The following is a 16,188-nucleotide window of genomic DNA, read 5'->3' as shown; positions in this document are numbered from 1 at the left end:
TATAATGTGGAAATGGATAATGCAGGATAATATCCAAATAAAATCCAAATAAAACCTCAGGCTGAATGAAAGTTAGACCTTGTGTTCACTATTATTTTTCATGTTATTGTATTTTAAACTTCATATCCTTTGGTTAATCCTTAAGCTATTTGTATAACCCAAATGTTTCAAGACCATTGCTAAAATTTATAGATTTCATATAGAATGATTTATTTAGCTTTTAACCAGCTGGTTTCTCTCATTGACTTAAATATTTCTGACTTCTGGCTTAAGTACATTTGGAAGTTATTTGATATTATTCAGCGAGGAATAGCTTAGTCAAATGACCAGTAATCTTAATGAAGTAGCTAATATTGCCTTAGTAGTTAAAAAAGTTAATGTAGCTTTCAGTATGCTATTAGGGCATAAACTGAAGAGAAATTTGGTCTCAACTGTTAAGACACTCATGTATATTTTCAATAGGCATCTGTAGTTTGGTTATACTAAAATTTTGAATAGTTAATAATCTTTGGAAAACTATTTTATAATAGAATTCAGAGCCAATGAGCAGACTGTATTCAAAATTGTATAAGGAAGCTGAAAAGATCAAGAAGTGGAAGGTGAGTGTAGAATCTGAGCTGAAGCAGAAAGAAAATAAGTTGCAGGAAAACAGAAAGATAATTGAAGCACAGCGGAAAGCCATTCAAGAACTACAGGTATAATGAGATTTGAAATTGAAAATATAGTATAGTAAATCTTATAATACTATTTAAACTAGAATATTATTTCAGGATGAGTTGAGTTTATTTTGTTTCTGTGATGTGGATTTTAAGAATAGTGCTTTTTTGAAGTTTCATTGATATTAGTTGCATTTCAACTTTAGGATGAGCATAGATGACAAGCTACACAAAACTTAATGCAAATTATTAGGGAATAATAAATTACTTTTGATAAAGATTGATTTAATGATTCTAATTATAGAATTTTTAGTTTTTGTTATTTTCCTATTACTGATTATGTTTTATTTGATATTAATGTCTTTTTATTATATTAGAACATGACATTTGTAGATAAAACTTTAAATTTGAAACTCTTTAGCTTCAATTTTATGGCATAGTGAAAGGAAAACTTTGAGAAAATGCAACATTGGGCTAGGACAAAGATAAAACATCATTTCAAATGTTTAGAAATGTTTAGGGAAGATACTATTACATTAAAATATTGTTGGATACTTTTCGGAGATAATTCAGCAAACCTAATTTTAGATTGATGAAAGTATGTTCTTATAGGACATTCATAAGTGTGACAAAAAAGTTCTTTTTTGTATTCAAAGAAAATAACTTACAGATCATTGTAGCATGTTAACAAAGAAATGCTGCTTAATGATTATACTCATGTTTATTTTGCTAATCAAAATGTTACGAACTTTTCTTCTGTCTTGTACATTAGTTTGAAAATGAAAAAGTAAGTTTGAAATTAGAAGAAGGAATTCAAGAAAATAAAGATTTAATAAAAGAGTAAGTAATAATTTAATGAATTTATTCTTTATGAATTTTTTATTCCAAACTTATTAAAATAATTTCTAAAAATTTAATGAGCACTTTCTCTTGTAATATTAACTTATATATAGAATTCTGTTTTGGTGTTGTGGAAAAAAGGAAGTCATAACTATTTGACATTCTTGCATTTGGCAAACTATGGTCACTGACTAATAACTTCTCACTTTTTAAAATGTCAGGCAGGGGAAGCCATTACTTGGTGTTAAAAAAGGTACCTGATAATCCCATATCTACAACTATGTATATTGTCTGCTTTTCTTTTTGACTATTGTTTTAGGTGCAGCACATGCAGAATAGGGTTCAACTTAGTTCCAATTTAATTCTCATTTTCAAATTTCTATTTTTGCCTGTGGCCCAATTATTCTTCCATTAACTTTGGTTTTAAGCTTTAGTATCATCTTTGACTTTTCCTTTCCTTTGTCCAAACAATATCTAAGCCTTATTTTATACTTTTCTCACTTTGTTCAGATGATATCATGCAGAATTTAGTAGAAAAGTATAACTGTTTAATTTGCTTGCCAGGTGAATATTGAATAGTTAGAACCTGATGTGTGAGTCCAGACAAAGTGCCAAGTTTGTTTATTCCTACTTGCTTTAAGTTAAACATCATGCTAAACGCAGTTCTAGAAGGCTTATCACATTGTCAGTGAAGTTTCTAATAATTGAAAAATGCTATTACAATGGATTGTTTTAGCCCAGTTGAAAGACAACCTATGACTTCCCAGAAAAAAAAATCTTAATGTTATACCTTAATTTTTTTCCTGCCTAAATGAGGTTTAATTATTAGGGGGAAGGGAGATAGAAAAGGAAGGATCTAACATTGTGTGCCTACTGTATTTTTTTGTACTTGTCATTTTTATATGGGTATGTGATTGAGTTTCTACAGTTTAATACAGATCTAAAGGCTACTGTAGCTAATACCAGTATTTGGTAACTTGTGAGTTTTCTTAAAAATGGCTGCTGCTTCCATTAATAAACATTGTAAATACTGTGACTACTTAGTTTAGTTATATAGTATTCAGTGTAGTGTAGAATAGTATAGTATACATAGTATAGTATAGAATTTATGCCATTTTTTGAGGTGGGAGGGAATGGCTTTATTTTTTGGAGTGGTATCTTTCTATTTTAAGCACTTGATCCAGTTGAGTGTCAGTTTTGGCGTCAAATACTGAATCGTCAGTTATCATCTGAGAGAACCTAACATTTAGTTAAGAGCTTTGTCAGAATATAAGTAAGAAAAAAGTAGTACTTAAGATAGAGTGATTTGATTATTGGATGACAAATTTAAGATAAAGTAGTTCAACCAGCCCATTATTTACATGATCATGACTTTCTGAAAGGGATGTAGTTTTAGAGTATTATTTCTTTTTTTTTTAATCTTTTAATTTTTTAAAAAATTTCATGTTTTTTGTTTTTTTGTTTTTGTTTTCTTTCTTGAGCTTGAAAGAGACTTTGGGTGACTCTGGGTATTTCAAAACCTTGTGCTTGGCCTGTAATAGAAGTTTGTGAGAGAATGGACACTTTGATTCATTGACATTTTTGAGCAGGAAGAGAGTTTTGAGGTAATTTAGATAATTTTGGAGGCATTATTCTTTCTGAATGGAACAAGATCTCATATATGATCTGATTTTCACCATTAGATATAACAGTGGTGTCTTAAATTTTCAAATTCCAGCAGTCAAACCTGAAGCATCACAATTACATATTTTCAGAAATTACCTTAAAAATTACAACATTGGATTTTTGTCAGTCTTATCTGGGATTTGTTTAAATACTTTGATGAGTTAAACCTTACCAAGCCCTGCCCCATGCATACAAATGCTATGGTGGTGGTTGTTAGAGGCTATCTGAAGAAGACAATGTATAAAGGATGAATAGGAGTTATCCCAAAAGGGAACTAGAGGTTACTACTTTAGTATTTCATGCCATACTGAGGAGTTTTGACTTTATCTTGAAGTAGAGGAGGAGGGTATGCATTACAGAAAGGTGGGCTGAAGAATAGGCTGAGTGGTGACAGGTGTAGTTCCTTTTCTCTCCTTACTTTAACAAGAACAGCTTTATTTTTATATGATTTTAAATCTTGTGATTTGTATGATTTAAAATCAGTTAAGATTTCATTTTGAAAAAGGATTTTGTTTCTTAAAAAAAGTTTGAAAGTTGCTGCAGATGGTTATTTTGGAGTCAGTGAAAAGTATATTAGGCCACTAAGTATATAGTGAACTTGCAAGGAATATTTTTTGACTGAATGATTGCTTGTATATGGAGTATATGGCTGGTTTTATGCCAGGCTATGCTGCTCAAAGGGTCATTGTAGTTTGGGGAACAAATTGCCAAAGGCACTCCTCTACTTCTCACCTTAAGTTGACAGGAAAAGGCTGAAGATGTTTCTTCAAGTTGTAGTTGAAGAATTAGGTGTATAGTTACTTGTTTTGATTTTACAAAACCAGTAAAAATAGAAAAATTTTTCTCTGTAGACAGTGGTTCTTAAACTTTAGCAAGCCTCAGAATTACCTGCAGAACTTGTTAAAACATATTGTTGGCCTTTCCTCCCCTACCAGAGTTTCTGATTCTGTGGAGTAGGTTTAAGAATTTGCACATCTAACAAGTGATGTGGATGCTGCTGGCCCAAGGGTCATACTTTGGAAACTACTGGTCTGTGCTAGAGAATAGTCACAGGCTTTGGAAACAAAACCAAACCACCTTTGACTGAAATCAAAGGCCAGTGACTTCTTAAATTTTTCATTTATTAGGTTATTGAAAATGTTAAAGGATATAGTTTATGTAATATTCCATCTTTTGCCTTTCACTGAGCTAATAAATTATTATAAATTATTAATCTGTAATAATTCATTTCTGCAGAAAAATTATAGGTTAGAAAATTAAACCTAACTGCTGTATATGTCAATAACTTCAAGACACCCAGAGGTCTTTTTTTTTTTAACTTTCAGTAACATTTAATAAGATTTGGAAGATCTGACTGCATTATATTGATCTTTAAAAAAATTTTTTTTTGGTTGAGATCAGTTGACATATGACGTTATATTATTTTCAAGTGTACTAGATAATGATTGATATTTGTATATATTGCAAAATGATCACCACAATAAATCCATCCATTACAACATATAGTTACAAATTTTTTTTCTTGTGATGAAAACCCTCAAGTTCTGCTCTCTTAGGAACTTTCAAATATACAGTGTTATTAACTGTCTTCATCATGCTATACACTACATCCTCAGGACCTATTTTATAACTGTAAGGCTATAACTTTTGACCCCCTTCATTCATTTTTCTTCCTTCCTACCCCCACCTTTGGCAGCCATCAATCTGTTATCTGCATGAGTTTCTTTTTAAATTTTTAAAAAAGATTTCACATATAAATGAGACCATATGGTATTTGTCTTTCTCTGTCTAAAGTATTTCACATAGCATAATGCCCTCAAGTTCTCTCCATAATGTTGTAAAAGTCAGGATTTCCTCCATTTTTATGGCTGAATAATATTCCATTGTATATATATTCCACATTTTCTTTATCCATTTATTCATCAGTGGTCACTTAGGTAATTTCCACGTCTTGGCTGCTGTAAATAATACTGCATTGAACATGGAGACGCATATATCTTTTCAAGTTAGTGCTTTTGTGTCCTTCGGATAAATACCCAGAACTTTTTAGGGGGGAGGTGATTAGGTTGGTTGGTTGGTTGGTTGGTTGGTTGATTTATTTATTTATTTATTTATTTATTTATGTATTTATTTATTTATTTTAATTGGAGGTACTGGGGATTGAACCCAGGACCTTGTGCATGCTAGGTACACAATCTACCACTGAGCTATACCCTCCCCTTCTCTTGTCTTTTTAAATAATAGCCATTCTAACAGGCGTGAAGTAGTATTTCACTGTGATTTTGATTTGCATTTCCCTGGTGATTAGTGATGTTGAGGACCTTTTCATGTACCTGTTGGCCATCTGAATATCTTCTTTGGAAAAAAATCTGTGTTCAAGTCCTCTGCTCATTTTTAAATCAGATTGTTTAATTTTTTTTGCTATTGAGTTTTATGATTTCTTTATATATTTTGGATATTAATCCCTTATCAGATATATGATTTGCAAATATTTTCTCTCATTTAGTAGGTTGCCCTTTAATTTTGTTTATGCTGTGTAGAAGCTTTTTTAATTTGATGTAGCTCACTTGTTTATTTTTCCTTTTGTTGCCTTTACTTTTGGTATCAAATCCAGAAAATTATCACCTATGTTAAGGAGCTTACTGCCTATGTTTTCTTCTAGGAATTTTATGTTTTCAGGTCTTAGGTTCAGGTTTTTAATCCCTTTTGAGTTTATTTTTGTGTATGGTGTAAGGTAGTGGTCCAGTTTCATTCATTTGCATGTGGCTGTCTAGTTTTCCCAACACCACTTATTGAAGAGACTGTCCTTTCTCCAATGTGTATGTTTTTGGCTTCTTTGTTGTGACTTAATTGACCATATACTCATGGGTTTATTTCTGGGCTCTCTTGTTCTGTTCCATTGTTTTATGTGTCTGTTTTTATGCCAATACCATAATGTTTTGATTATGATAGCTTTATAACATACTTTCAAATCAGAAAGTGTGATGCCTCCAGTTTTGGTCTTCTTTCTCAAGATTACTTTGTCTAATTGGGGTCTTTTGTGATTCCATATAGATTCTGGTATTGTTTGTTCTGTTTCTGTGAAAAATGCTACTACAAATTTGAGTGGAATTGCACTGAATCTGTAGATTGCTATGAGTGGTGTAGTATTGTGATTTATAAGAAAAGAAATACTTGGTCATTCAGACGACCAAAATATATTTCACATATATATTTGGTTTTCAGCCATCTTTCCTGAATCATAGCTTTACAAACTCTTGGAATTTCCTAAATGATGAGAGTGACAAAGGTGTCTTGTTAATGAGGTGACTTTTGGATCCCATTTAAGGATAGGGGCTGGTTGCCAGAAAAGCCAACCAAGTGTTTGAAGGGTTGGAACTTTCAGTCCTACCCTTCACTCCCCTTACCTCTGGGGAGAGGGGAGGGCCTGGAGGTTGAATCAGTTGCCAATGGCTGAAGATTTAATCAATCATGTCTATGTAATGAAGCCTCCATAAAAACCTAAGAGAACAGAGTTTGAGAGCTTCAGGATTGGTGAACATGTGGAGATTTGGGGAGAATGGTGAGCTCAGAGAGAGCATGAAAGATTTTTGCTCTTTCCTCATACTTTGCCCTATTCATCTTTTCCACTTGGCCTGAGTTATATCCTTTTATGATAAACCAGTAATCTACTAAGTAAATTGTTTCTCTAAATTCTGTGAGCCATGCTAGCAAATTAATAGAACCTGAGGAGGAGGTCATGGGAACCTCTGATTTATTACCAGTTTGACAGAAACACAAGTAACAACCTGGGATTGCAGCTGGAATCTGAAGTTGGGACGGGGGGAGGATAGCAGACTTGTATAACTGAATCCTTAACCTGTGAAATCTGATGCTATCTCCAGGTACGTGGTGTCATAATTGAGTTAATTTGTAGGACACGTAACTGTGTGCCAAGAATTGCTTGTTGATGTGGGGAACCCCCTCCCCAAGTTGGAATTGGTTCCAGAACCCATTTAGGTAATATGGACATTTTAACAATATTAATTCTTTTAATCCATGGGCATGGAAGATTTTTCCATTTATTCATGTTTTTTTTCAGTTTCTTTTGTCAGTGTCCCTGTAGTTTTCAGTGTACATATCTTTTACTTCCTTGGTTAAGTTTATTTCTAAGCATTTTTTTCTTTCTGATGCAATTATTTTCTTAATTTCTCTTTCTGAGTGTACATTATTAATGTACAGAAATGCAGCTGATTTTTGTATATTGGTTTTGTATCCTGCAGCTTTACTGAATTCATTTATTAGTTCTAACAATTATTTCTTGGAGTCTTCAGGATTTTCTATATATAATATAGTGTCATCTGCAAAGAGTGGCAGTTTCCCTCTTATTTTCCAATTTTGGTACTTTGTATTTCTTCTTCTCATCTGATTGCTGTGGTTAGGACACCCAGTACTATGTTAAATAGAAGCAGTGACAGTGGGCATCCTTGTCTTACTTCTGAATTTGGTGGGAAGTCTTTCAGATTTTCACTGTTGAGTATTATGTTGGCTGTTGGTTTGTCTTAAATGGCCTATGTTGAGATATTTCCTCTATACCAACTTTGATGAGAATTTTTAACTTGAATGAATGTTGAATTTTGTCAAATCGTTTTCTAAATCTATTGAAATTATCATGTGATTTTTTTTTTCTTATGGTAGTGAAAATCCCAGTCTTCACTTCTCATTTTATTAGTTGGATATGGAACTGTTTACTGAAAGGTTATTGAAAGCTACTTGGGTCGAAACTTGTTAAAGAGCCATTTATTTTTATTTATTTTTTTAAGGGGCCATTTACTTTAAAAGGAGTCAGCTATTAAATCATCTTTGTTAACAGTACAGTCAACTCATTTTTCTTTCATATAGTCACTTGTGAACGATATTTGATATTTACAAAATATTATAAGGTTTTAAGATTTTCTTTAAGATTGTAAAAGTAATATTTCATAACTTTTATATATACTTTTGCTTGGAAGTCAGATTACACTTATGCAAACTCTTTCCTTTGTTTCAGGAATAATGCTACAAGACATTTATGTAATCTGCTAAAAGAAACCTGTGCCAGATCTGCAGAAAAGACAAAGAAATGTAAATATCTTTCTTGTTTTATGTGATTTTTATCAATTTGTTGTTACATTTTAATTGGTGGTGGATGGAGAGGCGAACAAATTATCTTTTCACTTTTTGGAACCAATTTTGATTGGAGCAACGTATATGTGCCTCATACCATTTCTTTGTATAAGTATTAAGTAGATTCTTGGTTCTTTGAGCTTTCAAAGCTCAAAGCTTTTTGAAAGATAATATATTTCTGAAGCTATATACTTGGCATTTATGGTTAATTCTCATTTCAGTTAAAGTGTGCTCTTGAAACTAACCTTCTCTTCTGTCTGGAACAGCTAGGAAATTGAATGAAGAATAATATATAACCATGTTCATAATAGAAAATGCTGATGGAGGGCTATGCTGGAAGCATGTTACTTAAGAATAGCAATGTAGTTATTTATAGAGTTCTCAAATTTCTCCTAAAGAAACTTTTTTTTTTAAAACATTGTATTAATTTTGTGGTATATATATGAAACAGCTTACGGCTTAATGCTTGAGCTGAAGTTATATAGCCCTGTGCTCAAATTCAAACTTTCAGTTTCTGTCTGCTCGATCTTGAATAATTTGGATAATTTATGTAATCTGTCCATCTGATTATTAGTTAATAAAGTGCCTCTTAGTGTTGTTTTGAGAATTAAATTGGTTAATAAATATATAATGCTTAGAACAGTGCCAAGTGCTCAATAAATGTTAGCTACTATTATTTCCAGCATGCAGTATTACTAGGTTTTTAAATTCTTGGTCCTTGCCTATATTACTTTGCATTTGTAACTATACCTTTCAGAATGTACTGCACCACTGCCAGCTTTTTCACTATACCATCTCTATTCAACTTTCAAGGTTAACTTTTCTGCCTAGATATAGAGTGGTGAAAAGTATATGGGTAGAGGGTAGAGAGATAGTATATTGACCACCTTGGAGAAAGTAACCTGGGCTAGAGAAATAAGACTACCTGTTCTTTCTTCTGTTTAGTTCTAAGCTCTCTAAGTCAGAGATCAGACTGTGGGAAAGGTTTGAAGAATCTTTTAAACATTTTTAGGTGATCTCTTAAATAAACTAAAGAATGTATCTTGATGTGACATGTAGATTCTTTTTCTCCTAAAAAATCGTAATGCTTGCCTTAGTATAAACTCTGTCTAGAATCTTGCCTTAAGCCTTTATCTTTGCTATTGCGATTTTCTCTGTCTTTTATTTATTCATTCAACATTTTTAAAAGTGCCTCCTGTGTGTCATGAAATGTTCTAGATGCTGAGGAAAAACAGTAGTAAACAGACAAAGTTTCTGCTGTTGCGGAGTATGCATTCTAGTAGAGGGACACATACCATAAATGAATAAATAGAATATACGTTGGGTGATGATAACTGCTTAAAAAGAGAATGTTTTAGATAGGGTGTTTGGGGAAGTTCTTTCTAATTAAATGGTATTTGATTAGAGACCTGAATAAATGAGGGAGTGTACCATGGAGCTATTTTGGGAACTAATATTTCAGGCAGAGGAAATGGCAAATGCAAAATCCCTTAGATGAGAGCCTGTTTAATGTTTTCAAGTCATAGCAATGAGGTCACTATGCTGTACCTTGCATATTTCTTACCCTCTTCATATTTTTCACCCTTTTTTCTCATTGTGCTCCCTTCAGGATCATTTCTTCTAATCTTTCTTCCAGTTCACTAATTCTCTATTTAGCTTTTCTAAACTTTTAAAATTCATCTGTTAGGTCTTAGTTTTCTACTATTGCATTCTCTAGTTCTGTAAACATTAGCTTTTTTTTTTTAAAAAATAACTGAGTGTCACTTTTTAGAGTTTCAAGTTCTTGCAGAAAATTTTAATCTTGACTTTTTGTCTCCATGAGCATACTAAACTTAGTTTGTTAAATCTTTTGTCCAGCAGTGCAAATATCTGGAATCCCTTGGAGTCTATTTCTATGGTTTGTTGTTTTGTAGATTCTAGTTTTTGTTGGTTATTTTATTGTGCACTTCATTATCTTTGATTGTTTGGTTGAGACTTAGAATGATATCACAGTTTCCTAGTTCTTTGAATGTTGAAAAATTTTGGATTATATCCTGGACACTTTGAATATTATGCTGTGAGATTCTGTGTCCTGTTAAAGTCCCCTGGGGAATGTTTGCTTGTTTGTTTATATTTTAGCAGATAGTCAATTCAAGTTCATACCACAAGTTCTGTCTTACCTTACCTGGGGTCCCATTATCAGTTCAGTTTTCAAAGCTTTTGCCATGCTACTCTGGGTCTATGTCATGTATTCTCCACTAAAGATTAGTTCTGGGACTTGGATAGTGATTTCAGAGCTTTTGCTATATTTGCCTTGATCTGTCTTATACATGCACATCCTCCTTTTTCCCTATGGGACTTAAGCCAATTCATACAAACAATTAGAGAATCACCTCCAGTTCTCTCTAGGATCTCCCCCTCATTCTCAGCCTTACAGGTGTTCCATCCCCCTGTCCTTTGGCTGGAAACATGGAGTTTCTCTTGCCTTTTTTTTTTGTCCTTGCTGCTGTGACTGCTGTAGCTCCACTACAGGGGCCACCCTTGGGGAAGGGCTGGAAGAGAAAAAAAAAAAAAAACCAAGATTTCCTTTGACTGCTCATACTTCCTGTTACAGTTCTGCTGGGGCCTTCCTTACACTTTAATAATGCTAGGAGAGATGGTAGGAAAAAACTGAACAAACAGGAAACTCACCTCCACATGAGTCACTTCTTCGCTTACTTTTCTTCCCAGTCTGCCTGCTTTTGCTTACTTTTCAGATTCCTCAAGTATTTGCTTTATGTATTTCATCCAGAGTTTTTAGTTGTAATCAATGAGAGAGAAAGGCTATAATGGGCTTACTCCCTCTTGACTGACACTGGAAGTTGGTTTTGCTTTTCTGAGTTATAATCCTCAACCTATTCTTGGCCTGATGACTCATCATTATATTTTTAGATCTTTGATTCTTTTAATAATTAAAAAAACTCCTCCAGAGTTTTAATTGTCTTTAGGAGGAAGATTGTTCTGAATTACTTAGCCATTACCAGAAAGCAAAGTCCTAGATGCTTTTTCAAAATAAATCAAATAATGTCATTGTCTAATTTCTTCAGTAGCTTTCCAAAGTTTTCAGGATAGCATGGTGTATGCCACTTGACTTCACCTTGCCAAATGTTTTCCACATGCACCACATATACATGCTCATGGAGAACTACTTGTTAACCTCTTAACAGATTATGCTTTTGAGTATTTGCATATATTGTTTCTTTTATTGGCTAATCCTCCTGCCTTCTTCATCTTGTTCATTCCTATTTGTCCTTCGAAACTCAAACTACCCTTGGAAAATATTTCCGAATTTTTTAATCCTTATCTAAAAACTTAAATACTCTTCTTTCACTTACCACCCTCAGTATGTCTTTACCATGTATTTATGAACTCCTTCAACAAATATTTATTGAGTACCTATTACATGCTATACATCTCACGGTAAGCTTGCAGCAAGGGACCCTATCTTATCTGACTCAGTATATTCAACACTTTGTACAGTGTTTTTGAAGATAGTAGGCAATAAATAAATGAATGAATGAATAAAGAACAGATTTGTTCTTAGATGTATCTTAAAAAATCCTTTAAATGGCTGTCTATTGCACATATAAGTATATTAAAATTCTTTAGCTCGCTGTTTGAGGTACTGCATACATTTTTTTTGTAGCCTTACTCCTTAACCTAAATTACTTAGTGTTGGAAAGGACTTTAAAGCCTTTTGTTCTACATACATTTCCATTGCTTTAATTTTCTTTATAGGAAATTAATATTTTTTCTTTACAACTACGAAATGGGAACCTTTCTTGTGTTTGAATATATTCAGTGATGGAAGTTCACTAACCCCAAGATTGTCATTTAAGGACAGCTCTTCTTTTTTTTCCCCTTTTTTAAAATTTTTAATTTTTAAAAATTGAAGTATAGTCAGTTTACAATGTTGTGTCAGTTTCTGGTGTACAGTATAATGTTTCAGTTATTCATATACATACATATATTGCTTTTCCTATTCTTTTTCATTTTAGGTTACTACAAGATACTGAATATAGTTCTCTGTGCTATACAGTAGAAACTTGTTATCTATTTTATATATAGCAGTTATTATCTGCAAATCTTAAACTCCAAATTTATTTCTTTCCACCCCTTTTCCCCTCTGGTAACCATAAGTTTGTTGTCTGTCTGTGAGTCTGTATTTTGTAAATAAGTTCATTTGAGGGCAGCTCTTGTTTTTTATATAAAATCTTATATACTTACATCTCTTTGCAGTTTCTCTCTTCTTATTGTGATTCTTCTCCTTAAGGCATACAGAAAAAGTCTAAGCCATTTTTTATGTGCTATCTCTTTAGATCTTTAAAGATGGCTACTTGTCCTTTCTGAATCTTGTCCGTAGCCTAGATGTTTCAAGATTCTCATGCTTTTGTTATTTTGGTTGATCTGTTGAATATCTTTGTTATATTTAGGAGTCCAGACCTGTATAAGGTAATCTCATGTGTAACTTGATCTGTGTAAAGGACTATTTCTTGGTAATTATAGGTGTCATTAATGAACTCTAAAGTCAGCTTACTTGATTGTCACATTGTATTATAATCTTAGTGACTTCACTATTAATTAAAATCTTCAACTTTTTTTAAAACTTCATTCTTTGTATGTGCATTTAGATTTTTAGATCCAAATAGCATTCTTTGCTTTTTTCCTTACTGGATTTCATTAGGCAGACCTGTGTTTTAATTATGTACCACCACTTTTTATTTTGAGATTCTGGCAAATAACATAATTTTTCTGTGTCACGCTTTTGTAATCTGTGAAATGGGGATAATCACGGTTCCATATATCTATACCTATATTTTTAACCTAAATGTATGTATTTATGTGCATATTTTCCCCCTTGCCAGGACTCTGGCATTTTCTTGATTCTAATAATTCACAGTTTTGTCAGTACAGCCATTTCAATCTATATGCACCAGTCTTTCTTTAGACTGGGAAAGCCTTGTATATCTTTGGCCATTTGATCTGATTTCTGTTTGGGTGTACTTATTATTTGTTTGTTGGCCCCTGTGTTCTCCATTTCTCTAATTGTTTAAATATTTTTTTCCAACTCTTTATGTTTACATTTGTTTTCTGTATTTCCAGTTTGACTTTTGAAGTTTCAGTTCTTTCTTGTCCTGCCTCTAACCTGTAGTTCCTTTGCAGTCTCTCATTATTTAATGTATTGCCCTTTTCCTCCTTATTTATTTTTCTATTTAATTCATGTCATTTTCACATTTATATTGTGGCCTGTTCTTTATGATTTTGTGTTCCTCTTTCATTGAGACCATATTTTCCTGGTTCTGTTGAGAATACCAAATGGTTTTCTCACATTTTCATTTGAATTCTCTAGAGTTCATTTTCAGAGATAGATTGTTCCTTTTTACATCTTTCATGTTCCCTTTTCTTTGTTTGACAGTATTTTTTCATAAGCCTCATAGAGGTTTTCTAACCATATCTACATCATTGATAAAAGCAAGAACTACCTAGACTAAATAAACAAACTAGGTGATAAGTTGACCTTGGTATAGTGGTTGAATTTCTCTTTTTATATTTACAGTTGTGTGGCAGGTGACTGAGCAGTTTGTAAAGTTTTCACCTTGCATGGCTCTGTTTATGGTAGCTGAATTCCCTTTCTGTCCTTCTGCCTGGTTTTCTGGTACTCTGATAAATTTTGTAGAATATATGATTCTGAATGATTATAGTCAACAAACTCAAGCAGGCACAAAATGTTTATATCTTAATATGTTAAAAATTAATTTTTTATATCTTAAATTTGGGGGTGCCCGTATAGTACCATGTGTTAGAGAGGGACATTTGTTTCTGAGTCATCTGTCCATTGAGACTTTCATCATTCTGATTGATACTCAGTTATTGGTCCACATGGGTTGCTGCTGAGCTGTCCCTCATACCTGTCCTCAGGGCCCATTCAGGTATGCTGGTTCTCTGTACTTTATCCCATCATGCTCAGTTGTGCAGGGTGCTTGGATAAGGGTAATTGTGAAGCTAAGGCCCCATCTGTCTGGATATATTTCACAGGCATTTCTTCTCACATTTTATCATCTTCCTAGAGTTCTACTGAAGAAAAAAAAAGCACAATCCCACTCTGCTCTTGGTTTGCCCATACTGTCTGGGGTTTCTGTGGTGAGTGTAAAGGGCTACAGAACTCATTCTTCAGTATCTGCCAGAATCTAATAAACTCTCTCAGCTTTCTCCTTTAAAGGCTTCTTTCTTACAAACTAGTAAGTATTTCTTAGGTCTAGAGGATGAGAAACTTTTTTCTGACTTATATATTTTGAAAATCTATTACTTGTTTATATCCTGAATCTTTCCCCTTACCCCAACACTGGGCTTTTGAAACTCAAAGACATTTTCTTTGCTTTTGGTTGAATCATCTCTTATTTAAGGCAGTGAACACAGCAAGATCTAGTTCACCAAATTAGAGCAAAGTAAGTGTGTGTGTGTGTGTGTGTCTGTGTGTGTGTGTAAAAGTAGAGAGGAGAGAGGGAAGACAGGAGGGAAGGAGGAAGAAGGGAATTAGATGGGTGTGGGCAGACAGATATATAGGTAGATAAATACCAAGAAAACCCAAATGATAGGCTTATATTGTTACAATATTATATTACTACATTAGAACTCTGTACCAAAGTCCTTTCTCTATGCTATCTGTAGCAACTTGCTCCTGACAACTGTAAAGTACATCTATACCAATTTATTTTCTTTTCTGTAGTTTTACTTATTTACTTTTCAGTACTTGCCTTATTAGAAGGATGACTGGAGGGTATTTTGGAAGTACTGGTGATGGTGGTAATGGGAAGATTAGAGGTATTGGCATTAGAATACAATTCTTTGGTACAAATGGTTTCTGAGAAATAGAGAAGGTTTGTTGATAAATGTGTAGGTAGTGAATATGAGACTGAATAAATGGAGTGAGAAGGATGAACTATCTTTCTGTTGAAACGCTGAGGTGTTCTGTCTCTATTTCCTTGAATTTTCCAGCCCTTAAATATTCAAATAAAAGTGATTCAGCTTCTGTTCCACATGCTATGATAAGTCTAGAGCTCTCTCCAGGATTTTTGAGGGGTTTAGGATACTTATATTCTTCTAAAGCTAGTTCATGTACCCTCTTTTTAGTTGTTTGGTTCCTCATTGACATTTGAGTCTGTCATAGTTGCCATTCTCTTATTTTGCAGCTTGTTACTGGGACTAATACCTTCCTTATTAATGTGATTTCTGTGATGGTTGGCCTCACTTGGGGGAATGATAAAGGGAAAAAACCACATTTTCTCTTACCGCCTTGTATGCTAATTCCCTATAGCACTACCTAACAACACTGTTTTACTGATTTTACTCAAGGCTTGGGTATACCTAGAGGGAATCATTGCTCAGGTTAGAAAGAAACCCAAAAACAAAAACAAAAACAAAAAAAACCCTAAAAAAAAGATCATAGAGGATCCATCGGAGATTCCTCTTTGGGACTACTCCTATTCTTTACTTGTTCTTGTCTTTAGGTTTATCTCCCTTTCTGCCTCTTCAGAGACAGAGCAGAGATAACAGTAAACTTTGCCTTTCATGTGTACTTCATGAATCTTAAATATACAAAGGTAAATACCTTATAGACTATTTCTTAAATCCCTACTTATTGTAAAGGCTAAAACTATAAACATATTTTACAAAGTTTGGATAAACTCGTGAATAGTAATTCTATAAAAGGAAATTAGAGATAACTGAACAACATCTAGCTTTTGAGGTATGACCATACCTTACTTATGAAACTGCTTTTGATGCTACTTAAAAAGACTCAAAAGATATACCAGTGCCCTTTACTAACACAGATTTTTAAATATTTTAATGCTTATGTGAGACA

General features: G+C 33.2%; 1 protein-coding gene across 4 annotated transcripts in view; it reads left to right on the top strand.

The window, feature by feature from the left end:
- Positions 1-16,188, top strand: part of SYCP1 (synaptonemal complex protein 1) — a 104,117-nt gene that overhangs the window by 2,892 nt on the left and 85,037 nt on the right. For 3 of the 4 annotated variants that reach the window (XM_072967953.1, XM_072967954.1, XM_072967955.1), the window contains exons 6-8: positions 531-695; positions 1,429-1,496; positions 8,191-8,264. In XM_072967953.1, coding sequence (XP_072824054.1) covers positions 531-695; positions 1,429-1,496; positions 8,191-8,264 — 307 coding nt within the window. The remainder of the gene's footprint in view (positions 1-530; positions 696-1,428; positions 1,497-8,190; positions 8,265-16,188) is intronic. The other variant, XM_072967956.1, reaches the window with a different exon arrangement.

The sequence above is a fragment of the Vicugna pacos genome, chromosome 9 (genome assembly GCF_048564905.1).
Source record: "Vicugna pacos chromosome 9, VicPac4, whole genome shotgun sequence".
Taxonomy (NCBI): domain Eukaryota; kingdom Metazoa; phylum Chordata; class Mammalia; order Artiodactyla; family Camelidae; genus Vicugna; species Vicugna pacos.
The sequence above is the reverse complement of the archived record's forward strand: the minus strand, read 5'-3'. Positions and strand labels throughout refer to the sequence as shown.